The sequence below is a fragment of the Colletotrichum godetiae genome, assembly GCF_030913485.1.
Source record: "Colletotrichum godetiae strain CBS 193.32 chromosome Unknown BDP55scaffold_2, whole genome shotgun sequence".
Classification (NCBI taxonomy): domain Eukaryota; kingdom Fungi; phylum Ascomycota; class Sordariomycetes; order Glomerellales; family Glomerellaceae; genus Colletotrichum; species Colletotrichum godetiae.
The window spans coordinates 956,021-982,566 of NW_026851250.1; the positions used below are offsets into that span (position 1 = coordinate 956,021).

General features: G+C 52.6%; 7 protein-coding genes across 7 annotated transcripts; 5 read left to right on the forward strand and 2 right to left on the reverse strand.

The window, feature by feature from the left end:
- Nucleotides 1-66: 66 nt before the first annotated feature.
- Nucleotides 67-6,585, reverse strand: BDP55DRAFT_626036 (uncharacterized protein; the record flags this gene model as incomplete). The annotated part of the gene is made up of 5 exons (XM_060571577.1): nt 67-5,043; nt 5,101-5,593; nt 5,670-5,842; nt 5,945-6,227; nt 6,314-6,585. The coding sequence occupies 5 exons, from the start codon at nt 6,583-6,585 to the stop codon at nt 67-69; spliced, it is 6,198 nt and encodes a 2,065-aa protein (XP_060436218.1).
- Nucleotides 6,586-7,052: 467 nt separating this feature from the next.
- BDP55DRAFT_763325 (uncharacterized protein) lies at nt 7,053-8,836 on the forward strand. The gene is made up of 5 exons (XM_060580901.1): nt 7,053-7,741; nt 7,795-7,884; nt 7,990-8,120; nt 8,189-8,293; nt 8,373-8,836. Exons 1-5 carry the CDS (start codon nt 7,438-7,440, stop codon nt 8,574-8,576), a joined length of 834 nt encoding a protein of 277 aa, XP_060436219.1. The 5' UTR covers nt 7,053-7,437; the 3' UTR covers nt 8,577-8,836.
- Nucleotides 8,837-9,500: 664 nt separating this feature from the next.
- BDP55DRAFT_626038 (P-loop containing nucleoside triphosphate hydrolase protein) lies at nt 9,501-13,468 on the forward strand (the record flags this gene model as incomplete). Its single annotated transcript, XM_060571578.1, has 2 exons — nt 9,501-12,101; nt 12,155-13,468. 2 exons carry the CDS (start codon nt 9,501-9,503, stop codon nt 13,466-13,468), a joined length of 3,915 nt encoding a protein of 1,304 aa, XP_060436220.1.
- A 369-nt stretch (nt 13,469-13,837) lies between these two features.
- BDP55DRAFT_700114 (rapamycin complex subunit LST8 target) lies at nt 13,838-15,197 on the forward strand (the record flags this gene model as incomplete). Its single annotated transcript, XM_060577907.1, has 4 exons — nt 13,838-14,043; nt 14,128-14,149; nt 14,225-14,720; nt 14,781-15,197. Exons 1-4 carry the CDS (start codon nt 14,022-14,024, stop codon nt 15,195-15,197), a joined length of 957 nt encoding a protein of 318 aa, XP_060436221.1. The 5' UTR covers nt 13,838-14,021.
- Nucleotides 15,198-15,497: 300 nt separating this feature from the next.
- Nucleotides 15,498-18,057, reverse strand: BDP55DRAFT_539577 (armadillo-type protein; the record flags this gene model as incomplete). The annotated part of the gene is made up of 6 exons (XM_060568044.1): nt 15,498-16,905; nt 16,955-17,328; nt 17,382-17,528; nt 17,578-17,688; nt 17,739-17,876; nt 17,935-18,057. The coding sequence occupies 6 exons, from the start codon at nt 18,055-18,057 to the stop codon at nt 15,498-15,500; spliced, it is 2,301 nt and encodes a 766-aa protein (XP_060436222.1).
- A 2,920-nt stretch (nt 18,058-20,977) lies between these two features.
- BDP55DRAFT_722995 (uncharacterized protein) lies at nt 20,978-21,577 on the forward strand (the record flags this gene model as incomplete). The annotated part of the gene is made up of 1 exon (XM_060578681.1): nt 20,978-21,577. The coding sequence occupies one exon, from the start codon at nt 20,978-20,980 to the stop codon at nt 21,575-21,577; it is 600 nt and encodes a 199-aa protein (XP_060436223.1).
- A 758-nt stretch (nt 21,578-22,335) lies between these two features.
- Nucleotides 22,336-24,352, forward strand: BDP55DRAFT_689510 (SET domain-containing protein; the record flags this gene model as incomplete). Its single annotated transcript, XM_060576750.1, has 4 exons — nt 22,336-22,602; nt 22,669-22,857; nt 23,120-24,007; nt 24,239-24,352. 4 exons carry the CDS (start codon nt 22,336-22,338, stop codon nt 24,350-24,352), a joined length of 1,458 nt encoding a protein of 485 aa, XP_060436224.1.
- Nucleotides 24,353-26,546: the final 2,194 nt, after the last annotated feature.

Below are 26,546 nucleotides of genomic sequence, written 5' to 3' on the forward strand. Positions count from 1 at the left end.
AAAGCTATCGTGTCTAAGCCTATGATTCATGGAGCTCGACAGACCCAGATCCTCTCCTTTAGTTTCCTACAACCTAGATTCGCAGAACCATCTCAAGGCTTCTGTAATGACACGTGCCAAATCCTCATTCACTCTGGGGATCATGATGTCGAAGTGTCCCCCCTCAACGATGTGCTGCCTCACACACGGCCCTGCTAACTCTCGCCATTCTTCCGTGAGCTGGGCTGTAGAGGTTTCCGGGCGTAGCTTCTTCAGCCAAGCTCCATGATCACCGTTAATAGCATCGCCGAATGATCCATTGCTTAATTCCTGCGCTTTTCGCAGAATCCTGGTCGGGAACAGCGAAAAGTCGCCATTTGACGACCAGACCACTTGCAATGTCGCCGCGTTCTTCTCCTCGTTATTGTACAGCGGTGGAAGGTCGTAGGAGCTATTCATGATAATGATATTCAGCATATGGTTTTTCTGCCACTCAGCGATGGTTGATGACACATGACCTCCAGACCATTCAAAGAACCCCGTTGCCTCGAGATGCTCACACGAGATCGGTTCGGGACCTGAACACAGATTGGGAGTCAGATGCGCGTAAGACTCTATCACGAGAATTCCAGAGACTGCGTGTCCCAATTGTATGATCTGTCTGGCACAATCGTATGCAAGACGCCCTCCAATCGACCAGCCACCGAGCATATATGGTCCCGTTGGTTGCAGACGAATAATTGCCTCGATGAATAGTGAACAATACATGTCCATAGAGAGATTGGGGATAACATTCATGCCGTGAAACGGTGACTCGAGGGCGTATACTCTCGTGTCGGTCTGTATAGACAGGTTCGACGGAAGCCCTGCGTACACGGAGCTGCTTCCGGAGGCGTCTGGAAGGAGAAACAAGTTGTGTGTGCAACGACTGGAACCTTGCAAGAGAACAACTCTGCTCGAAAGATCAGCACTCACGGAGTGAGGTGTCGTGTTCAGTCCCAGAGCAATGTTTGCCGGTGTGATGCTGCCCTTTTCAGCGGCAGCTTCGACGCGTCTGGGTTCGACATTTGCCAGATTAATCTCTAAGCAAAGTGAGGCAACTTCGCTCACGGTCTGCGCTTCTAGTAAAGCTATCAACGGAACCTCGACGCCTAGCTCGGCTTGAATGGTGTCTGATATTGTAGGAGCCACCAAGGAGTCGACGCCCAAATCAGCCAGTGCGGTGTCCTGACCAATCTCATCAGGGTCTGCATGCGTCTCTTTGGCCAGTATTGAGATGAGTTTGCTTATCAAGCTTGCCGGGCGCGTCTTGATAGTTCCCTCGTGCTTATCGAGGAGCATGCTCTTTGGAGGAGAATAGTGCTTTGACTTTGACGATCGTGGAGTAGATGAGATGGCCTGAGTTCTGGGCTCACTCTCTTCCATCCGTACTGTAGCGTCCTCACAGCCTTTGCCACTTTTGCTTTTGGTTTCTGGTCGTTGTTTCAATTTGTGGAAACGCATGCCACCGATAGCGGCCACGGGGCACATGTCATTCTCCTCATCAAATATCGTAACGTCCATAATGACGTCGCCCGATCCATCTGTTTCTCCATGAGCGTAACAGGCGTACATGCTGTTGCTGCGAGGACGCTCCCAAAAGTCGATAGCCGCACATTCGTTGAGTACGTATACCGCTCCGGGATCAGCAGCAACATTCATGTTCACTGTGAAGCCAGCGGCCTGCATTGCACCATCCAACCAGACCGGGTCAATCACATATTTTTGGTCTCCGGCAGCCGTGCTTGATGTTGTTCGAAGCTTCGCGGACGCTTCATAACCGAGGGGTGCTAGAGTGAGGTTTTGAAGAGCATGGTACTTTGAAGAGTACCGCATAACGGGCGTCCACATCTTATAGATCATCGGCCCGTTGAAGTGGTTGGCGGCGGCGTTGCTACGAAGCTGGCTGATACGAGAGACGGACCTAATGAGAGAGCGAGCCGTGTGCTCGCCTCTGATGCCGTTCGAGTAATCTGTCACTCGCAAAATGCAACTTGCGTGATGAGTCTGACGTTCGCCGCCGTAGAAAGTAACAGCATATTCCGGGACCACGTTCAACTTTTCCAAGGTGATTTCAAGAGTCGGGTTTGGGCCATTGGTAGCGTCACTATCTATCGTGATAGCCGCCATCAGGCGTAGTGACCTCAACCCGATGGACTCGAGACCCACCCGTTGGCCTGGTCTTTGTAGCAGGGCGGCGAAGGCCATGTCGATCAGCACGCCGGCAGGGCATATGGCCTTGTTTCGGATTACATGGCCAAGTATGAGACTCTTCAGCGGCTCTTCTTGGAGATTCGTCACATATTTCGCCCTAGCTTTTCCCTCGTCCTCTGAGTCGAGGGTACATCCAGAAACAGGTGTATCTGGCTGTGATGATGACGACGACGACGACAATATTGATGGTGATATGGAAGGAAGATGACGCCTGTGCGCTAGAGGAATCCAGAAATTCTTCAGGTCAAAGCCGTAGGCTGGTAACTCTAGCAGACTTCCGCCCTGTGTTATCGCGTCGTGATAACGGCTCCAGTCGACGTCAACCCCAGAATTGTAAAGTTTACTTACACTGGAGGCAATAGTGTCAAGGTAACCCTGGTCTCCCGTGCCAGTAGCCTCGAGAACCTCAGCCCTGTCTTCACGCGCCAGGGTGATGTTTGCGACAGTCATGTCTCTGCAAATCGGTGTCGGTGAAATTATCAGGAAGATGGTCTTTTGGCCAGGACCGAGTTTCATTGCAGATTCAACAGCGTCGGAAAACTGTACAGAATGTCGGGCGTGTTGAGCAACATGGTCGGGCCAGGACGGACAAGTGTTGAGCACCGATCCCGTTACCGTCGACACAAAGTTGATCTGTGCTTGACTGGCGAAGGAAGCTTGCGTGGCAACATCAAGCAGCCCCTTCAAGATACCGTCCATCTGACCCGTATGGAAGGCATATGGTGTCTTAACCAAGACACTTTTGATCCCATGTACCTTAAGGCGGTTTTGAAACTCTAGGATACTATCGAGTGGCCCACCAACTACAGTCTGTCGTTGTGAATTTCTGCATGACACCTCGAGTCCGTAGTCTGTTAGGAATGGAGTGAGTTGTTTCTCTTCGGCCAATACAGCCAGCATCCGGTGGGTATCAAATTTGCAAGATTCTTGCACCAAGCCTGCCCGTTTGCCCACGAGCCAAATAGCATCCGCAGCAGAGAGAACGCCACTCAAATGGAGAGCAGCATATTCTCCGAGACTATGTCCAAGTACAGTCGCAGGCTGTATGCCCCAAGTCTCCCACATTTTGCTGAGAGCAAGCTCAAACACGATGAGTGCGACTTGCTCTAGCACGGTGTTCGGTGAGGCATCCGTTGTATCGGGAGTAATGAGGTGGTTTAAGACCCCGGAGAAGCCTAGAGATTCACTGAGTTGACTGTAGTCGTGCAAAGCTTCCCGAAACGCGCTGTTGCTGTCGTTTAAATGCTGGGCCGAACCGGCCACTTGTCCGCCCTGCCCGGAGAACACGAAGACAATGTGCGGCGTATGTGATGTATGCCGTGATGGTGGCGATACTTCACTCGTGTCTCTAGAATCTTCGGAAAGAAGGCTGATGATCTCAGCTGTATCCCTGGCTTTGTATGCGAAGCGGTGCGGATGGTGAGTTCTCCGTTCACAGGTTGTGTAAGATACATCATCAATCGCCGCAGAAGGCTCCTCAACGAGGAACTTGAGAAGTCTCGTTTTGTTGGCTTGAAAGGCCGAATAGCTCTTGCCAGAAACAACAACGATGCGTGGCAAGTTCTCATATGACTCTCGGTGTTTGGGCTGTTTTCTGATGAGCTTTGAATGCTTCTTCGAGCCCTCCACAAGAATGCTGGTATTCCCGCCAGCTGCCCCAAAGCAATTCAGTATGATAGCTGAAGAGGCTTGACGATGTCTTGAAGTCTGTTCGTTTAACTTCAGGGGCTCAGAGTCCGAATTGATAGCAATGTTTAGCTCTTTCAGCGGAGGGAAATTGTGGTTTAGTTCCGTCCTGAGCCCAATATGTGGAGGAACACTGTCATGGCGAATCATGAGCAGCGTCTTGACCAAGGCTGAAATACCGGCTGCACCCTCGCTGTGTCCAATATTGGCCTTGATGCTGCCGATCCGTAGTTCGCTGGCTGGTCTGTTTGGTGAACCCCTGGGGTGACGACGCGGGCCTCCAAGAACGGCCGTTACGGCTTCAATCTCTGCAAGATCGCCTGCCTGTGTCCCGGATCCATGAAGTTCAACATAGGCCACATCTTCCGGCTGCCTCAGCGACTCACTCAAAACACGACGAAGTAAAGATTTCTGAGCTTCCGCGGACGGGCGAGTGATGGGGTTCGTATCTGTCGAGTGATTCGTCAGGATGCCGCTGATGACACCATGGACTATGTCACCATCTCTTCGCGCATCACTGAGACGCTTTAGGACGACGACAGCCACTGCCTCAGCGCGCGTATATCCGTCTGCTGTAGCGTCGAAGGTTTTGCAGGCTGTGTTGTATGCTCCCAGAAATCCGCCGCAACGGAGGCCCGCGTACATGCCGGCGTCACCGTCACCCGAGATGATGCTAGCCCCGCCAGCAATGGCCATGTTGCACTTACGTCCTCGAAGAGACTGCACGGCTAGATCTAGAGCCATAGCACTGGAGGAGCAAGCTGTGTCCACCGAGACTGATGGGCCATCCCATCCGAAGAAGTGGTTCAGCCGGCCCGGGCCGAAAGCGCGTAGACCCCCTGTCACATAGTACGGATCATCCTGTGCCATGTTATGTTCGCGCCAATCGTCAGTAGCCTGTCCGACAAACGTGCCCACATGCCGTGTATGGAGATCTTTGTTGTAGCCTGACATATCCAAGGCCTCTTGCGTCGTGAGTAGCAGAAGCCGCTGTGATGGGTCCGTCTGTAAAGCTGCTCTTCCCGACATGTTGAAGAACTTGCTGTCAAAGTGGCCGGCTTGTTCAATGAAGCATCCGGTGGGTAATATCTGGCTATGGCTTTCCGAGAACCTATCACGCGGCATCTCGATATTCCATCAGCAAACGGCCAAGCCACAAATGTTAATCATGATCCGACTCACTTGGCTTGAGGTATCACGGCCCTCGCAAAGTACATCCCACAGCTCGTCCGCACTTCCAGCCCCTGGAAATCTGCCAGAGTATCCGGTGATCGCAATGAGATTTTCATTTTCCTCTTTATCGCTATCACTGCCGCCATGGCTGTCTTCGCTGGTGTTATAGCCTCTTCTTTTGTGTTGATGAAGGCCGAGACTAGAGATAGCACCGATACCAACTCCCAAATTCTTCAAGCGACGAGCAAACGCACTCCATTGAGGCGTTGGACTGAAAGTATACAGATCTGGCAGGGATGTGACCGATTCCAGCTGATGTGCAATCTGCTTTGCCACCTGTTGTGGACAAGAAGGTCGCTGTAGGATGTCGCGGAGTGCCTGTGACAGTATAACCCGCAATGAGCTGCCTTGAAATACCTCGCCGGTGCTAGATGAGAGGATAGTGACACCATCTCGAATTGGTGATTCAAGAAATGGAGAGTCTCCGATTATATGATCATATCTGGAACGAGTTGATGTTAGTAAGATTACCCCTCTCACATCATAATCACTTTGAGAGATGAGACACGTATCCTTACTCTGGTCCCCGAAGGTGCTCTGCATGATATGCAGCGAATATTGGCAGGTCTTTCATTGCCGTATTGCCGAAGGTCCTCGATCGTAGTTGATTTAACGTCGATGGTGGGCCTGAGATGACGGACCACTCTTCCAACTCAAAGCTCACATATGCTCTCTTATGAGCCGGAATTTTCTGGTGTCGCACTGTGTTAGCTTTAAGTGTTTCTTGCCAAAGGTCTTCCGCGCCATTCTTATGAGGTCGGAATGCCAGTGAAAGCTACCCGTGTTCTCTTACTTCATAATCGGAGCAACGGGCCATGGCGGCGATGCAGTCATGTTTTGGTAGCTGAACGGCAAGAGCCCACACTGAGCCAGGATGATCTTCTAGTTCCTGAGAGCGTTGAGTAGCGAATTCAGTCAAACGCTTCACTATTCTCAATGTCTCCTGAGTAAGATCAACGAGGTGTCCCGCATCTCTTGCTACCGCAACACTGCATGCGAGAATGAGCCCGACACATTCACCAACTAATGTCCTCGGGCGGCTGTCATGAAGTATACTTGGGTCTTCTTGACACTTCCTAAACATCATTGGGTAGAGATCCCCGTCCGTCAGCATTGATGAGCGGAAATGTCACTTTTCGTTCAAGGCGCAATAGTGACTGACCAGATCAATGAGCCAAGCTGCGATACACAGGGCACAAGCGCAGAAGACATTGGACCTGCTTGAGAGGCACTATCAGAAGAGGCCGTGTCTGCCCAATCGAGCACATTGTATTGCTCGCCCGTCACATCATCCAGCCACTGCGTTGAGAACCTGTGCAGATGTGTCGACGAAGGTGTGGCTCTCTGGCGCAGGTACCTTAGCGAATCGCTGTAAGTGCTGACATCCAGAGACTGGTCCCCAAAGTAGAGGATCGCAGTTGACGTCGAGCACATGGTTTGGTAAGTGCCCAAGCACAGCTGGAGGTGATTCGATTAATTCAGAGAGAAGTCAACGATGCAAACGGGTTCTAGGTATCGGGGAAGGAAGCCAAAGAGAGTCAAAGAGTAGACACATCTTGGATAACTGTGTTTTCCTCCAGCCTGCTCGCTCTCACCACCCACGCCAGGAGGGTATGCCTAGATCTTGCATCTTTGGCAGGGAGTACACGTCCTTCGTGATGAAGCGGCGGTGTATCTTGGTTAATCTACACATGTTGTATCTCGGCTTCGGCGTGCCAGACTCCGTCGTCTAGCGTGCAATACCCAAGTATCCTGGCTCGGTCTCGCATCCTCGATGGTCCGTGAGAGTTCTTGACTTAGGGAAAGTTAAACTAGGGTCGGACCCGTACTCCGTAGTGCGGGACCCACGGATTCGGCATCGCTCTGACTCGTTACAACGGCTTCATTAACTTTGACAAGTTGTCAAACCAATTGTGTCTTAGGCAAACGACATGGTTGGAGCTACTCAATAATCCATTACACTCAGCAGTGTCAGTATTTCCGACTTCTAAGACAAGGGCAGGGGGCAAAGAGCTAGCGAACACCTCGCGTAGCCTACTACGGATACACGACGATGCAAGTTTCTCAGATTTGTAGGCGAGGCAGCATGGAGCAGAACTCTGTTAGAATGTCTACCAGCCCGACTCCGCCGGCCCACTGAGATTGATCTAACCTTGAAGTCAGAATGAGTGTGATGATTTGCATATATGGCATTGCACTCCGATCGTGCTGCTGACTTCGTCGGCATTTTCTCCGTTACCTTTTCGCTTCTGAGGTTTCGTCAGTCAAGACGACCAGTTAACAGACATGGTTTTCAACAACGCCAAGGCAGAATATTCGGAGGTGCACCAGAGTGAAGAAGGGTCTGAAGGCGAAGGGAGCTCGAGAATGCCGCCCCCGCCTGACCGCTTCACGCACTCTGCGTATCGCATGCTGATGGTATCTACCTTTTTGTGCTGCATTGTTTCTGTGGCAATTGGATTCTTCCTAGGCACATACGGCTTCAACTTGGGCTCTCGGCAGACCTCTTGTGCCACGGAGCCGAAGAAAGTCGATTCTGCTACTGGGCTTGGCATGGCCACTATTGATGAGGCACCTTTCATCACCAATGGTATGTGATGAACCCACTGCTGGTGTAGCGAGAAGCTGATTGAAGTTACGCAGTACCACTTGTCCGGAAGAAGTTTGAGCATGACTCTTCTTACAACTTCACAGCTCCGGGTGCGAACCAGAAGTGGCTCGATCTGATCTCATGTAAGTCTACTTCGATGCTGTTCACTCATATACCCAAGTTCGAAGCTCCGCGGCGTTTTCCTCATGTAACGTGCTATGAATGATGATTAACCTGATGAAATGAAGTTGGCAAGCCTTTCGTTGCGTTGAATGACCCGTCCAAATACGGCCTGCCGGACTACTTCCACAAAGACGCTCTTCAACCCGAAGGTCTGCAGCCCGTGGCCTGGAACGTTTTCCACCAGCTTCATTGCTTGGTAAGATGCCACTATCGAAGATGTCCCATGGTATAGAGTGCAGTCGTTGCTAATCTGCCTGTGACCAGGTTTGCATCCGCACCACTTACATGAAGCTGGCTCTGGACTTGGACGGTGGCTACGATGTCTGCACACGCCAGCACATTGAGCATTGCTTAGAGAGTCTTCGTCAGGTAAGATGACCCTTGAAGCCCTGATAACAGCCACAACGGGCTACAGATAAGAACCCTAATGCTGACGAGCCGTTCCTAGGCAACCATGTGTGCTGGAAACATGAACATGGAACGATTTGAGTTCATCCACTACCCGGGCCATGATGACTTTGTACCCAAGTTGGTCGGTCAGCACGAGATGCATACGTGCCGTGACTGGGACGCCCTCAAGGGTGCCATTAAGAAGGTCAGATCTGAAAACATTCCTGTGGACAAGTATGGGAAGCGTATACCTCAACCGTAACCTCGCCATAGCTACAAAATCGGTCTATTGAGCCTACACGCTTAGTGTTCCCAGTTCAACTCCCATGAGTCCACTACGTTGGTGCCGAGGATCTATCTCGAGAGAAACCCTCTGCAAGCAGAGTTGGGGCAACGAGAAGGACGCCAGTGCCACTCAGATAGCATATGATCAGCGAGGTATACTCCGTAGATGAAACTAGTAGCTACAGGTACCATTGTCATATAACCATCTACAGTGGCTGCGTCATTGGAGATTTCCGTATCCACCACTTTACGAAGTTCCGCAGATTCTTGACTTGTAATCCGAGGCCCAAACTGTAGTACAACCTGAGAATGGACAGACCGTAAGGGATTCTATGTTAATCCATGGATACACTGCTCCTGACATGACTAGAGTACATGATTCAGGGTTCAGAAGTCTCACCAACCCCTGATCACGAACAAGGAATGGACGTTGACCTCGATAGACTAATAGATGATTTAACTTTCCGGCTTAGATACACTCATCTGTCAGTGGAGCTCTAAAATAAGGTTCTTGTCATTTAGATGCCGCCGGCCCGACCGGTGGCATATCCATATACTAATAAAGTCTCTGATATTACTGTCAATCCTAGTCACAACTATCGTATAGTTCGTTTCGTTGATGTCGTGTCGGCTCGGGCTTGTGGTGACCTCGCAATGAATGCTGAATCCGAACCCGGCGCTATCGACACTCTGGCCTCTCTAGATCCAGTAGTCCTCGCCTAAACAAGGCCCCGACTCCTTGGGACTCCTGGCTGACAACAGGCGGTAAGCATATCTGGACACGTTCCGGTTGAGCGTCATTTGTGGATCACCTTTGCTCTTATACCCCAAGTCAATGAGTGACTAGCTGAGCCGTATCGAGCTCGAAGTCTCCGACGGGATGCATGTACCTCGATTCACAATGTGGTCCCGTATCAGTTGGGTGATCAGTTTGATGCTGTTCTCTTGGGCACCGCCGCCGTCTAGTACCACCAAGCTGGATGAAGAAGACATCAATGAACTTGGCGATCATCATGAAGGTCACTTAGATGTCGAGAATGCATTCAATGGAGTGCTGTCGGACTGGAAGAAAGCAGAGCCCCTGGCCCGTGGGCTCTCTCGATGTTTCTACGACACTCCGACATATCCTCAAGCACAAGGCCGTAGACTCGCCATCAGCCTTCTCAAATGTCTTCGCAGTGGGCTTCTCTTAGGAGGATTTGTCGAGCTTGCTGCTATGCTGACAGCCGCCCTCCCGCCCATCATCTTGCGCTGGCTTCTCGTAGCTCTACCAGAGCCGACCAAAGACGCACATACCTCTGAGGCAGATAGACCTCTGCAAGATGAGCAAGAGAGCTACGACGCCCGAATAACTCATTGTTACGGTCTAGTTGCAGCCATGGCACTCTCACAGATGGCTGCTGGCATCCTCATCAACGCGTCGCGATACAAGCTAGAAGGCGTCGGAGCCCAGGCAAAGGCTGCTCTCACGTACATCATCATGGACAAGGCCTTCTTGGCACCTCCTTCTTCGGCCGCAATTACCTCACCTCAAAGAGTTCAAGGAACGAAAAGGGGCCCGAGACGTCAAATCTGGAACTCCGGCGCCGTGTTTAACCTCGCATCCGTGGAAGCCTCACGCATAGAGGATTGCATCAGCGGTATTAACGCTATCTGGACCGTACCAGCTAGCTTCATCCTCGCGATCCCCATGTTGGTTGCGAATGTAGATACTTCATCGCTAGGCGGCATGGTGATCTTGCTTCTAGGTCTTCCTATCTTCACCAGCGTCGCTCTCCGCATCTGGGGCGAGCAAAAGGCTCTCAGCGGACTCTGCCGACGGCGAGCGGCCAGCACACAACAAGTGATCCAAGGCATCCGCGGAATCAAACTCGCAGGATGGGCTTCCCAGACCATGGTTCTAAACAAGCTGTGCGGGATGAGGGTCGTGGAAATGGTGACGGCAAGCCGGTTATGGCACAACCGCGCGGTGCTCGAAGCCGCGTGCGCTCTCTTGCCGACATTGGCATCTATGGCAAGCCTTATCCTCTATGATGCGTTCCACGAGGGCGTACCTGACCCAGCAAAGGCTTTCTCATCCTTTGCTATGTTCTTGGCGCTCAAACCGCATGTAAATCGTGCGGCACAGGCAGCGGTACAGTTGCAGGATCTTCTGGTGGGATGCCGCGCGATTGAGCAGTGGTTAGAGACGGAGGAGCCTGGTGAACTGATGGCGAAGTCTGCCGACTGGGCAGTTGATATAGCTCAGGATACAGTCGTTTGCTGGCCAGCCACATCTGAAGATGGCGACTTCGTACTGGCCTTTGACACCCAGGTTCGAATCATGAAAGGTGAAACGGTGGCCGTCTGTGGCGCACCTGGGTCTGGCAAATCATCTTTGCTATGTGCGGTCGCAGGCCAAATGTGCCTCGAGTCCGGCAGGTTAGAACTGGGCATCGGGTCAAATGTGGCCATGGCTGGCCAGACACCATGGATGAGGAGAGGAACGATCCGCAGCAATGTTCTCTTTGACCAGAAGTTTGACGAGACAAGATATTGGAAAGTGCTGGGCGCTTCAGCTCTCCTGAGCGATATCGACAGAATGCACCGTCGGGATCTCACGATTATTGGCTCTGGTGGTCAAGGTCTCTCAAGCGGACAAGCTCAACGTGTCAGTCTGGCCCGATCAATGTATTCGGATGCCGACATCGTCCTCATTGACGACTGTCTCCGAAACCTTGACCCTGCAACGGGCAAAGCCGTGTTCGAAGGCGGGATTTGCAGCTTGTTGGAGGGCAAAACGCGCATCATCGCAACAAACCAGGCTTGGTTGGCCCATCGGTGTGACCGGGTGCTGTGGCTCGAACATGGACGTATCAATGAGTTGAGGTCTCTGGATAAACTTGAGCAGCATTTGCCATCCATCGGAGTGGACGAATCTCCTCGGACCACGACGACGCAACCGCCAGCAGGACAACTCTTCTTGTATAAGGATGCAACACAGACACCAGGCCTGACTCCTGCACACGCATCTGTTGTATCAACACCACAAACAGATGTGAAAGTGCGAAAATCCTTCGACTTATACCTGGAACTCGTGGGTGGGCCAAAAGCAACGTCTACAGCAGGAGGTATCGTCTTTTGTTGGCAAGTGACCGCCGCCGGCCTAGTGCTTTGGCTCTCACTGTGGACTTCTAATCGGCTGGGGCTGTCGGGCTTTGCATCTGTATCAGTCTTCGCCGTGCTAGGATTTGGAGAGGCGATTCTGGCGTATTTGTTGTGCGTGAACGTCACCAGAAGGATGTTGCAAGCGAGCCACAGCTTGTGGGAACGATCAGTGAGACGTGTAGTTGGGGCACCAGTGAGGTTCTTCCAAGGCCATCTCTTGGGGAGCATCATGGATCGCCTCTCCAAAGATGTAGACACAACTGATAGAGAGCTGATTGAGGCAACGCGCAATGCTACACTCCATCTGGCGCGCCTGCTGGGTGGAGTTACCCTGATGTTGGCGATGCAGATCAATGTATGTACCTTCCCCATGTCCACGAAAGAATTGTGCTCACAAGATACCTCCAGCTTATCGTTGTTGTAGTGCCAGGCCTAGCTGCCGTCGTCGCTATGATGCGCCGTTACGCTCCTCGTTTGAAGACTGTCCGATCTCGCGAAGCTGAGCTACGGTCCCGCGTGAACGCTGCATTCAGCGAGAGCGTCGACGGCGCCAGCTGCATCTCCGTTTACAGGGTCGAAACATCGGCTCGTTCTCTTCTTGTCCAACGGCTGAATTCCTGGAGCAGTATCCGTCTGCTGGCCGCCGCAAACCTACGCTGGCTTGAAGTGAGACTTGACGCTGTTGTTGCCAGTACTATTGGGCTCACGGGTCTGCTTGTCGTGGCTTCCTCAGCTTCACTATCACCTTCCATCATTGGCCTGATAATGAGTCAGGCTTTGGTACTTCCGGCATCCCTGCGACAAGGCATGAGGTTCTCTACGAGCGCACTTCAGTCGATGGTCGCAGTTGACCGTCTGACATCTTATGCGACCAGTCTACCTCGAGAGGGTGAGACGGGGCGTGCCTTGGAATACCGTTTTTCTCTTGAACAATCGTGGCCGATCACTGGGGAGATAGCCGTTCGGAACGTGAGTGTCTCTCACCGTCAAGAGCGTGACCGGGAGACATCCTCTGCGTTGCAGCAAATGTCATTCACCATCCAAGGCGGTACGCATGTCGCGGTTGTAGGCCCCACAGGGGGAGGCAAATCGACTCTAGTCGCCCTACTCCTCCGCTTACTCGATCCCACGATGGGAACCGTCACCCTAGATGGCATACCGATGGTGGACATTCCGCTGCATGTCCTCCGGTCCCATCTTGTTGCAGTCCCTCACGATGCCGCCTCATTCCCCGATAGCACTGTCCGCGAAGTTGTCGATCCCAAAGGCAGCCATTCTCGTGACGATATCATTCGTCTACTCTCGGACTTGGACAGATTAGCCGGAATGCATAGTCAGGCAACTCTCGTCCTCGACGAACTTATTGACGAGCAGGTGGCACAAGGGACAGGGAGAGCACAACTGGCTGCCTTAGCATCCGTGATACTCCAGAAACCACGGGTATGTGTGCTGGACGAGGCACTGGGAAGCTTAAGCGTCCAATCGGACGTTGAAGTTACCAAGATGGTAAAAGAGAGACTGAGGGGCAGCACCATGGTGGTGGTCACGCATCGCATGGAGGTTGCAATGCTGTTTGATCGAGTACTCGTGCTTGACCAGGGCAGCGTACAGGTTTATGGTGACCTCCTCGATGTGTGGAGCAAGAATGAATTCTTTAGAAAAGCGTGCGATAGAGACGGAGTTGTACTTGAGAAGATTAGGAAAGTCGGGATAGATAGTTGAATGACAAGAGAGATGTAGATAGGCTATGCCACCAATAGGAACTGATCAGATCAGACAGCTCAGCCTTGGACTCCGGAAGTACGATGGTAATCAAATCAGACTCTCAGAATATATTTTGATTTGATCCAGTTCATACAATAAGGTATTCAACGTTGCCTCTAAGGTACCTTACTAACCGCGAAGATAACGAAGCTGGGTGAAGATGAATGTCAGAAGCATGCCTTCCCTCGCACATACCTACCTTAGTGATTGGCATTCTGAGTGCCAAATTCCGAAGTAATCCCGCCACCAGCCACACCTCGGTGAGACCCCAGGTATCCCCGGACCTGTAGTGGGGCCGCATTGTTAGGAATGTGAGCCGAAGCTCCAGTCGAGAGTCCAACCCAGCCGACTACATCGTGGCGGGGCTGCATCCTTCCACTGGCGACTCTGTGCGCGCAAATACACCTCTCGATTTTTGGATGCGCCTTCCTCAATATTCAATCAACATCTTCTTTACACCCATACATCATAACATGCGATAACTGAGGCCAAAGGCTTCACCACAGCAACCATGTCTGTGATTCTTTGCACAGGTGAGTGCTCTTGAGCCTTGAGGGACCTTTGCTTCTTTGTCTCCGCCAGCAAGGCATTGAAATCGGTCGCTAATATTGTCTAAGCGGGTTACGACCACACCATCAGGTACGAAACGATTGAAAACCCGACCCCGATCGCTGAATAATTGGGCGCCTTTGACTGACGCTCCTCCGAATCCAGGTTCTGGGAGGCCCTCTCGGGCATTTGCTCCCGTACGATCCAGCACCCAGATTCTCAGGTCAACCGCCTCTGCATCTCCCCCGACAAGCGCTTCCTCGCCGCCGCAGGCCACCACACGGTCAAGCTCTACGATATCAAATCGACGAATCCGAATCCGCTGCTTACCTTCGAGGGTCACACTGGTAACATCACCGGCGTCGCCTTCCACTGCGAGGGCAAGTGGATGGTGACTAGCTCCGAGGATGGCACTGTCAAGATTTGGGAGACACGCAGTGGCCAGGTCCAGCGCTCCTACAACCACGGCTGTCCCGCCAATGACGTTGTGATCCATCCTAACCAGGGCGAAATCATCAGTTGCGATCGCCAGGGCAGCGTTCGCGTCTGGGACCTTGCGGAGAACAACTGCTCCCACCAGCTGATTCCCGAGGAGGACGTCTCGGTCTCGAGCGTCACGGTCGCTAGCGATGGCTCCCTACTTTGCGCTGCGAATAATGGTGTAGGTTCCTCCCAATTACCCACAGCTATGAAATGCGACACCAGAACTGACAAGCAATAGGGCAACGTATTCGTATGGCAGCTGCTCCAGGCCTACGACCGAACCCAGCTCCTTCCGGTGACTCACTTCAACGCGCACAAGGAGTACATCACACGCATCCTTCTCTCGCCCGACGTCAAGAAGCTCGCGACCTGCAGCGCCGACCACACCGCCCGCATCTGGGAGGTCAAGGACCTTGAGCCTGCCCCCGACCAGGAGCCTAAGCCGTTCCCGCTCGAGGCCACCCTCACGGGCCACCAGCGCTGGGTCTGGGACTGCGCGTTCAGCGCTGATTCAGCCTATCTGGTTACGGCCTGTTCCGACCACTACGCCCGGCTGTGGGAGCTTCACAGCCAGCAGATCATTCGCCAGTACAATGGCCACCATAGAGGCGCGGTCTGTGTCGCCCTCAACGACTACTCAGAGTCTGCTAGATAACGATTCTGGGGTTTGCTAGGGAGGACACGTCTGCGTTGGTTGGTTCATTGGTCTACAAAAGGCTTTTTTCAATCATGGCTTGTAACTTTTCTTCATTATGATATTCGGGGATTGGGTTGGCGGGGCGTCTGGACAGTCCTTTGTATCGCACTCACAGATGAGGCTGCGGCCGTCTGCATTACAAATTCTCAATTGGCAGGCTTTACTGCTACAAGAACATTACTTGCAAGATTATGGTATCCCGCTCCCCCTTAACGCCGTGAATGCTGCCAAATTCGTCGGTCTTGCCGCGATTGCTGCCTACCACCCGTCTCCCCATCCTTCATCGTCATCGTCGTCCTTTGGCTTCATGTCAATCTTCTTCGCTACCACAGGCTTAGCAGCCGGCTTCGACACCAGAGGCTTCTTCGCTGCAGTCGTTGACTTTGAAAGACCCTTTGGCAGCGGCTTGCTTCCTCCAGTCTTCTTTTGCGACTGCGCGGCCAGCCAGCCGGCAAAATCGGGCTCAGCACCGTCGTCGAATGGAGTTGCGCTGGCGGTAGTTGCCTTCTTAGCCGATGAGTTGCTGTTGGCGCTTGGCTCTCCCCAACCATCGTCATCTCCCAGATCGCCCCAAGCGTCTCCGCCGTCGTCTGCAGGTTCCGGATTGAACGCGTCTGCCACGACCGACGAAGGCGTCCGCGACATCGGCGGGGGAGACTTGACCGCCTGGCGATGCAGAGCAGAGGCCGAGGATGTGATCGGCCTCTTCGCGTCTGGGCCTGGGGACGGGGTCGGCTTCGGGGATGCCGCTCCCGAGCCATTAGAGGTCTGCATCTCACCGTTTGCTGTCGAAATCTTGTTGGTAAAAGACGAAATGGCCCATCCAGCCCAGGATGACGCCGAGGCCTCGTTGGGCTGAGGGGTGCTCATCCGAGGCCCGCCGGCGCCTTCTGCGGCCTGAGGAGGCAGAGCGGATTCTGGCATGTTGGAGGCGGCCTTCCTGACTTGCTTCAGGTAAACGTCCATCGTCTTGCTCGCCTGATCACGAATGACCTTCTCCTTGTCAATCAGCAACGGGCAGACCGCGGGCATTATCCTCAAAGCCACATCCTCGTCGGAGAAGCAATCCCCTGTGACGCCGAGAGCCATCAGCGAGGCATTTCGGGCGTGTACAAACGGATCACGCAGGGACCTGGTGAAGGCGGCGATGAGTACCTTGCTTCTCGAAGAAGTTCCAAGGTTTTTGGCAATCTTTCCTAGACAAATTGTGGTGTTTGTTCGGATGCCTGGTTGTTCGTCGTTGGCCGCCTTGGCGAGGTACTTGAGCAGCTCTCCGTTGATGGTACGATCTGACAACTTCCCAATAATGACCAAAACCGACTTCAAGGTCTGTTCTCGGACAACGGGTGCCACGTCTGTAAAACCCGTGACGAGCTGTGGAAAGATTTTGTCATTGACCACTTTTTGTGTCAGTCGATCGATCATCAGAGGCAGGCTATCGAGAAGGCAAACGCGGATTGCTCGATCGGGGTTTGCGAATAGGCGGATGACGACGGGTGTAATCTTTGAGTCGAAATCCTCGTTTGAAAGCTTGGCTGCAATTTTCATTACGACACTGAAGGCCTTCGGCCCGCCGCCGCCAAACTCAACTGACTTGATGAGCTCCGGGAGGATCTTCATCTTGAAGAAGTCTTCAGGGAAATCATCCGTTAGTTGATCGAGATCACTATCTGGGTCAGTTATATTTTCGCAATACTCAACGCCAAAAGACCTACTCGAGGAACGCCTCTCTCTCAGTCTCAGTTTTCACCCCAAGATTCTCGATGCCCTCCGTTAATTTGATTAGGGGGCTATCGAAGAAAGATCCGCTTCGTTGCCCTTGTTCTAGAAAGTGGCCAACACTGACACGCGCCTTGGGGTTTGGGTTGACGAGTCGCTTGTAACTTTGTTGCATGGTCGGAGGAATGCTTTTCGTCTGGCCGGCTTGGTCAGAGCCCATGAAGTCGCCGTTGAAGACTTCAAAGATCATACATCCAAACCCGAACGAGTCCACGGCGGAATGCGGGCTCTTCTTGATGGCATCCCAGCCACCACGGGCAAGCTCAGGCGGCGCATATCTCCCTGAATCCGGCACCAGGCTGCCGTATGTCTACAACTTGACGTGAGTAATGACATCCTCCAACTATGAGAAAGAAGACCTACGTAGATCACTGCTTCGTCGTCTTTCACGTTGCTCAGAACCTCAAAGCCACTCATCTTCCACTCCCCACTCTCAGATGTGTATACAGAGCCAACCCTTAGGTTGCCGTGTATTGACGAAGCTTCATCATTGATAAATTTGATGGTGCGCTGAGGAACAGTCAGTCTCCCTACCGACCTCGTTGTCGTTCCAACATACCGCGACGCTGCTCAATCCCCATTTCATCGTTTCTGGTGTGAGACTCTTTCTCTTCACGTGCCATCGCAGAGGCACCACTCGCTCGGTCGCAATGTAAATGTATGTGTCGGTCTGTTGAGACTTGTGAGACAAAGCTTCGTATAGTCGAGGGCCGCCCTTACCTCTACGGTATCTAACACCTTGATAACACCTGGGTGTCGTAGCGTCCTCAGCTTTCGCAGCGCGTTCTTCGCTAGGGGTAGTCGGGACTTGTTGGCGGCAACGTCGAAGGAGAAAATACTGCAGTTGGAACCGTCTTCCTGCCAAAGGGTGTTAGACATCGGGTTGTCGATTGCATCGTCGGGTAGCAAGACGTACTCGCTTGGTGCCGTTGGTCAATGTCCAAATGGACTCGTCGATGTCCACCTTGTCGCCGAAGCTATAGGGGAATGGTGGCCCCTGAGCAATGGCAGAGGCCACCGCTGACTTGAGGAAATTCATTATGTTCTGCGGAGTCCAGACGCGTCTTCAGGAAGACAAGATCTGATCAATCGGGAACTGACGGTCTTGAAATTGTAGATTTGGCGGAAGGTGCAACACACGCGCTGCCAGTGCTAGGCAGGGAGCTTCAGGCAACTTGGCGACAAGATAGTGGACCGTTGACACTGGAACAGGGGACCACGAGCAGCTCATGCCTGAAGATCCCCGCGCTAGGCTATTTTGGATGGAGGGGTGGTACGGGTGACAAATGATCCGTTCGCCGATGTTTTGGGTGGGCCCGGATGCGTATCGATGGTCCCCGTCCACGTCGTTCCGTCCGTTAGCGAAGCTAGGCAAGGATTACCCCGAGGTCCTCCAGTGAACTCAAGCAAGCGACCTTCATCAACCTCCACTGAACGCAACGCGAGGCGAGAGCCTCAGCAACCCATCCAGCCTTGCGACTCAACAAAAAGCTAGGTTTACCTTGAGCTTTCGCGCAAGCTACGAAGGGAAAACTTGATCACGACTCTGCGCGCCCACAATAAGACTACTTACTACTCACTAACCTTCAACCCGGTCCCAAAGCCATTCCTCTTCATAACCCATGCCCAAGTGTCGTGCGCTGGTGGCCGAAGGCGCGACTCTGAGGGAGCAGGCGGTTCTCCAACGGGTAGGTGCGATTTTGCTTCTCTAAGCCCTCGATTTTCTTCCCCCAACCCCAACCACACTTTCTTACGCGCAGTGATGACTACTGGTAAAAGGTCCGATCGAAAAGGATTCTTCTGGGTTTGTTGTCTCATCTTGTTACCATTCAATGGACGTTCCTGGTGGACGAGCCGCGTACTCATTCTCGCAAGGCTTTCGCCAAGCGAAAAGCCTACGCGACAGACGGAGCTGCCCAAATACTGCAGTACACCAAGTCATTTGAGCAACGACATGAAAACGGCCTCATTTTGGAGTTCTGCTACTAGATAACCAAACGGAGTAGGACCAAAGGCTCAGGCAGACAAGGAAACCGGTACAAGATGAGACTACGAACCCGCTGTGGTCCCCAATATGAAGACCAAAATGACTGAAAAGACCTGAGCGCACACCTTATTGTTCACAACTGTCATCGTTTTGCTCCAATTCGTTTTGCAGGACCTTCCGGGTCCCGTCTAACGTCAGGTTGAACTTTAAGCTAACCTTGCTTTAGTAGAACCCCCTGTCATGCACCTCTGGCCACATAATCTCCAAATCCCAGACCATGAAGATAAAAGAACCCACGATCATTGTGTACTTCCTCCTTAACACGCTGTTCTAAGGTTGCATTGAGACGCGCCATTCAGCTCAATCTCTGCCAACGGTTTCCCGAAAGACCCAAGCGGCCAATCTTATCAACGCATCTTCGCTGCCTCCAGCACTTGAGCAACATCCTTTTGTCCTCCAGAGCAGGTCTGGTCAGGCAACAAATCTTTTGAGATCCACAAATCCCGATCCTGTGTCCGTTGAAACTCATCTCAGCAAGTTGACAGAATCGATATATCTTCATGAAGGCCCAGGCTGTGAGGAGATGGAGTCCTTCGGTCAGCAATCTACAAAACGGTGTGTCGAAGACGGATGCAATTCCGCGGCTCTTGATGGGGCACGTTGCCTAAGTCATGGGAAAGAACGACGTCAAGCAGATAAGATGATTGCTCGAGCCAATGCTACGCATCTTGCTGCCGGCCCATCTGGACGCGGACCTCAAAGGCCCCTAGCGGTGCAAAACCCATCGCAGAAAATCGGGCGACCCAGAGACGACGAGCAGTCAAGAAGCAGCCAGCCTCATTCTCGGGGCGGGAACCTTCGAGACGAGCCAGCATACGCTCCTCATAGCGCCCAGGACACAGTCAGAAGGACGAATCTGCCGCCAGATCTCGTGGGGAAATTGGCGATGACAGCCAGAAAGACGGCTGGGACAAGAGCTCCTTCCAGGAAGCGCACAGAAGAAGAGACTCATTCAAGCTTCCAGACTACGTCTACGCAGACTCACATTCGTGAGTCTGGCTCACCTATCAATCATGAAGCTCTCCCTCCTGGCACGTTCAATCCTTTTCGGTCGCTTCTGAATCCAGTGCACTCGCCATCGCAAGACCAGATGAAGCGATCTCCTAGCAGTGTCGACACAGCCCAGCGCATATCACAGCCGTCCGCAACGGTTGAACATGTGCAAAACGGGAAAAGGAAGTCATGGGGCTTCACCTCGGCACAGCCTTCTCCAGGGGGGTATCGAATCGGTCAAAGCTCTCGAGCATCTCAACAGCCTGCGATTATGCCAGGCACCAAGAACGTGTCGCACATTGCCCGCGATTCGAGCGCTCATCCGGATACTGAAAGCCATAGAAGTCTATCTGCGGGAAGAATTTCCACTGCACTGTCGGCATCTGCGTTACCTGGGAATAGAAGCTTTGATTCGCTGCCTCACGTCAGTACTAAGAGTCTGCCGCCAATGCATGTGAAATCGGCTCCATCAGCATCACGCTCCGCTTCAACAAGTAGGTTTACGTCTTCGATCGGCAAACGGAGAAGGCTTGATAGTACCGACTCGACGTCCGAATCATCATCATCATCATCATCATCCTCGTCGTTTGGATCTTCTGATGACGAGGATGACCATAGAGCTCCCGAGCAAGCGAAGGTAGTCGTCGGACCACCCCGTTCGTCCACTTACCTTGGTGCCGCAGCGACTTTGAATGCTTCTCGATCCTTGGCTTCTTTGGGGATTCCTGGTGCCAATCTTGAAGCATCACATTCACACTCATTGAGAAATGAGGATACCACTCGTCTGGGAGCGGTTTTCAGGCCTATTGTTCTCAGCTCTTCATCTGACGAGAACGAAGAGGGTGGACGGGAGAGAACTGGGAGGATACGGCAGCCAAATCTTGCCAACGGGCAGAGTCATCATCACGTCCTCCGCAAAATGAAGAAATTGACCTGCGAAGAGCGTCGAGTACAGCTTTGTGCCGACTTCGAATTCACAAAGTTCGACGCCATGATATATAGCCAGCCCGACGCCACGAGACCTCCTCTTGGGGTGTATACTCTGTCTGCGCCAATAGAGACGTCGAAAGGAGCCTCGACACCTGGTGCAGATGACAGCCGCTTCCATATGAAGCTTGACCCCCGCATCCACTGGCCGCATAATCGCAGTGACCAGTGGTATAAGTCGAAGATGGAGGAAATCAAAGCTCGAGGCGGTCGCAAGGTAAACTTTGGCAAAGCAGCCAAGCGCATGCGACAGCAGCGTTTGGCAGAAGAGCGCCAGGAAGAGGAAAAAAGATTGGCCGTCTCTCGAGGCGAGCCACCGCAGGTCAACAACTCGCCGCGGCCGTGGTCACATCACAGGCCTATGGACTTTGGCGATGTGCCTGAGGAGGAGTTGCCAATTTACGTCAGGAGAAACGAGGAGTGGTTACGGGGAGCGGCCTGGATGCGCAAGATGCGTGAGGAGGGTCAGCGGAGGGACGCTCGTCGTGCCGCTGGGTTCTTCAAAGAACAACTCTCCTCAAATGGTCGATAGCCCGACTCTGGCCCGATGTGTTCAGTACTATCATCAGTACAGCCGGCCACGGGCTGTTATTCTGTGTTGCTACTCATCTTTACCAGCCATGGAAAGAGCGGGAAAGGGACAGGGAATGCTCAGCATGGAGTTTGGGCTGCATTTTGTTTCCTTCGCTTATTTCATATCGATGATACCAAGATCTCGCCGCAACTCGGCTAGGTCTACACGCATAATTTCGGAGTTGTCAGGAATGGTACGGAGGAATTATGCCTCCTCTCTTAGGCCGTTGCGAACTTACCTTGGAGCGGCATTGTCTTTTCTTTCTGCTATGAATGACGACAAGCAGTCGTTAATCATGCACCAACCAGCTGCATAGGTAGTAAATAAAAACAGGATCATGACACCCTTCAAGTTCTAATGCCTACCCAGTGACTTTTGTCGCCTTCCAAAAATTTTGCATTTTACCCTAAAGCCCATATTTTGTATTGAAAAGTTCAAGCAGGGCCGTGAGAAGGTGAGTATTTACTTGAACATGGGACGAAGAGGTAGAGCGCGCGTGCGCCTTCGTGATGGGGCCCAGTGTTTTAGGCTTATTTGGGCTTCCAACCACGGATGCAGTGCATGAATTTGCTCCACGGACTCGACCTTCAATCTTTAGGTTCCCCATCAGCTCGCTACATGCCCCAATAACCACAAAGCTGCAGCGCAACGACGAAAAACCCGCTCACTTACAATCAAAACTTGAAAGCCACTGATAGCAAGCAGACAGCCTCATCATGGCGTCCACGCAGCTCCCCCTGGAGACTCTATCGACTTGGGCCATGTTCAATGACGTAGACCTCGTCGACGTCGAGGCCCGCGAGATTCCGGGCTGCGGTCTGGGTCTACTTTCGAATAAGGAGCTCAGTCGAGAGGAAGAGACCTTTGACATTCCAACCTTGCTCAGGATTCCCGGGGAGCTGGTTTTATCTGGTGAAGCTGTTGAGAACTATGCAAAGGTCGACAAGAACTTTCGGCAGCTGCTCGAGGCTGCCGGTCACAAGGTAGAGTGCTCTCCGAATTGACATGGACCCCGAAAAGCTAAGGAATTACCCGTCTTCTCAATATAGTCAACTCGACACGATGTTTGTCTCTTTCTTCTCACACAGAAAGTACTTTCCGATAGGCCTAAGACGTCTTTGAAGGGTGGAGTCTCGACGCCGTGGACAGAATATGTCAAGTACCTGCCGCCGCAAGTTCCTGTTACCACACTCTGGACAGAGCAGGAACGTGAAATGTTGAATGGAACATCACTTGAGGCAAGTAATTCCCTTGCCTTCGTGACCTGCCTTCCTCCCTCCATGACTACCCCCTTCCCTTCAAATCAATATCCCGGTTGTCGTTGGTTAAGCATGGTTCGTCCAACCTCCACGCTTGACAACAGTTAATATCACCTCACAACTTTCATGGGATCATCCTCAGACGAAGACCTCGCTCGCCAAGAACTGCGGCTCAAAGAGACCATCGCGGAGCCAGGAGACTATAGCTATCGCTTTGGAGTCATGCTCTAACAGAGACCAGTCGGCCACGGCTGCTAAGATTGTTGCGTTGACCGACGAGTTCGATGAGGTCCGCGAGATCTCTTCCACGCTACCATTCTGGAACGAGCTGTTTTGGGAAAGCGACAAGGTGTCTCTCATCGACTGGGTTCGGGTTGACGCGTGGTTTCGGTCCCGATGCCTGGAGCTACCCAAATCAGGGGAAGCCATGATCCCGGTGCTAGACTTGGCAAACCATTCATCCAAGGCCAATGCCTACTACGAAGAAAACGGCAAGGACGAGGTAGTACTGATTCTGCGACCAGGCTGCAGGGTCTCGTCTGGGGACGAGATGACGATATCCTATGGGGATGCGAAATCCGGGGCAGAGATGCTCTTCAGCTATGGGTTCATAGACCCCGCGTCAGCCGCCGACCGGATCACTCTGCCCTTGATACCCATGGAAGACGACCCACTGGGCAAGGCGAAGCTGCACATCTTTGAAGGAGCACCGACTGTGGAGTTTGTCCGGACGAATGGTTCACTCAGCTGGAAGAGCCCCTTTGCATACTTTATGTGCCTCAACGAGGAAGACGGCCTGTCATTTCGCGTTTTGCAGGACACCGGAGGTTCACGGGAGCTAAAACTATTCTGGCAAGACGAGGATGTGACCACGACAACAATGGCTTTCGAGCAACACATCGATGGACATCCCTTGGCCCAAATCTTTCGTCTTCGGGTGGTTTCTGTCTTGGGAGATCTGGTGGCTAGCCAGCTAGAGCGACTGGCCACTGGCATGTCTTTGGAAGACCTGGACGAATCTCTGAACGAAGGGGGTCTTGTTTGTGGCACATGCATCAGTGCAGCTGCAACGCTGAGAGAGCAAGAGACTAGCTTGCTAGAAGCTGCCGTCAAGGCTATAGAAGAACAGGTAAGTGCTTTGCTATTCTTCATCGCCGCTCTCCTGTCAGTGCCAGGGCTGCAGACGAATCTTACGATTCTCTGCCCACTTCACTCCTCAATCTTTCTGCCTTTCAGAGTCCTGCAATCCTTCTGGACTTCTCCTACAATCGATTACCCCGGAGCCCCGTCTCAACTGCACATTTTCCCCGCGTGAGGCGCCAAGACTAACAAGGGTGGGTGATGTACCCCAACCTTGCAGAAAACAGAACTCCTCGCAGACGAAAACGTGGTGGCTTATCTCGGGTCGATGGAAGATGCCCAAAACGACCTAGTCCTGGAAGAGATGTCCAATGAAGACGAAGACTTCAGTTAGAGAGGGAGGGTCAGGCGAAGCCATGCGGCCGGGTCGATCCATTCGGCACTCATAATATCGGGCGCAGACTTGGTCATGACGGCGCCTATCTAGGGCAGAGACCGCCGTTGCGGAGCAATGAGCGGGTGCTGCAGAGACCAGACTACGAAGCAATGCAGATGGCCTTAGGTATTCTTGGATTGCGAGCTTGTTCGGATTACTTCTTGTCCTACGAAGCTTACGGGATACCATCAAAATACAATTCTGTTCCCTTGTATGGAATAGAATACGAGGTTAACAAAGGCGAGCTGTGTGCAGCACCTAACATCTGGATGCCCCGCGCTTGCTGGTCTCGATGCATATATCACAGTCGGCGCGGCGCCATCTCACGGAATCTGACAACAGTACTGAGACCATGGTACCACAAACGGACGCCATCTACATGTCCCGAACGAAGCTGGGGTGTTCTAATTTCCTAGGCGGCAAGTACCGGACGTCTCGAAAGCCCCTCGTCCTACTAAGGAACTTGAGGCTTATCGAGGCTCAGGCTTAGCGGGCGGACGACGACTTCATGGCCCGACCTTCGTGCAGTAGAGATTGACGAAGGTGGGCCATCTCCGGAACGAACTTCTAGGAATTGAATATTGCTGGATCTGTTCGCGACGTGACATTTTTCGCTGCGTCGCACACCAGAGGACGAATGGCAGCAAGGAACATAGCAGGTATGTTTGGACAAGGAGCGAGCGACGGGGGATGCCACGCCGAGCAGAATATGATCCGCGCCGTGTAGGAGAGACCCCTGGACCCTGTCATCGAATCGAATATTGGCGAGTTGTCAGCGGGGATGCAGCTTGCGGTAACTGGGTTTCGCACTGGGCCTTTTGCATGAAAGGAATTCCAAAGGGCACTCAACACAACATAAAGACTTTACGGCTTTGATGTTCCTATTGTTTCCGGCACCTGCAGCTCAGCGAATATCTCCGATAAGAGATGTCAGCGTTCCAACGTGCGATGACCAACGATGGAGCGTGGGGAAGGGACTACGGGACGAGAAAGCACCATTCTCCGATTAAATCTTGATCTATGTGAAGGCCCCAGGGACGCCCAAACAGGAATTCTTCGAGAATCGAGAGTCGAGACGAAGTAAGAAAGTGGCGTGGTTTGGCCAACTTCGCTTGTCTCATGTTTCGGCCTGCCTTTTGGACATGACAGGAGTCGTTCATTCATCCGATTCCGTTATCCGTAGAGTGGTTTCTTTCTAGCTTTTTACACAAATATCCATATCGGCTGGGATGGGATTGTCATCATTGTCTGGAGTTGACGAGACAAGTCCGCTTTCCGAACAGGACCGAAATCTGTTCAGAGATGCTGGGAGTAGCCCAGTGAGTAAAGGATGGCACGACAAATATGCGGAACAGGAGGGTAGGCCAAACTCGCACATTTGCGATGTTAAGCATTGAGCACGCGAGCATTCGAGACAGCTTCCTCGAGCCTCGAGGAGTCGAGGCTCGAGGGAGTGTTCAGCTCGCAAGTTACAGATACCGTTGACCCGAAGCCTGGACTGAAGTGAAGGTGGGTCCGCCCGAGAACGGCGCGGAATGCGGGCAGGGGATAAAGTTTTGCAATTGCGGTTCCGCAAAGATAGCGTGGTTTTATTCATCCCCAACGCCAACGGCTTCGACGGTGTGACACGTTTGGATGGGGGATCCATTTTGGCGGACTCACGTTTACCGACTAGCTGGCGCCAGTTTCGATATCAGCGGGTCTTTCCATTGCATCACCAAATCGTCACTCGAGTCAAGACCTTGAATAGGTATGTACGTGTCTAGAGTGGCATTGGAGCAGTTTACCATCTCGGAGTTTGTTGAACTCTGCCTGGTCCAGCCAGAATTCGAAAACCTTTGTGAGGTTGGCGACATAACAGATACACTGGCTTGCGGGCCGAGTTAACCAGGATGACGGCTCTTGGTCGATGTAAGAGGTCGTGAGGTTGAAAACTAGGCGTCATCTGTCAATGATGAAATGCCAATAGGTGCCAACAGGTCTCGAGACAGCGAGCATCCCGTCGATCGCAAGAGACCCGTCAGTCTAGTTTCATGGCTCGCCTATGTTTATTGGCCGCTCGCCGCAAGGTCGGGGCCAATATTGACGACTATCACAACCAAGCGCTCAGACTCGATAGGCCTTAAAGACCGCTACTCCCTACAGAGGTGAA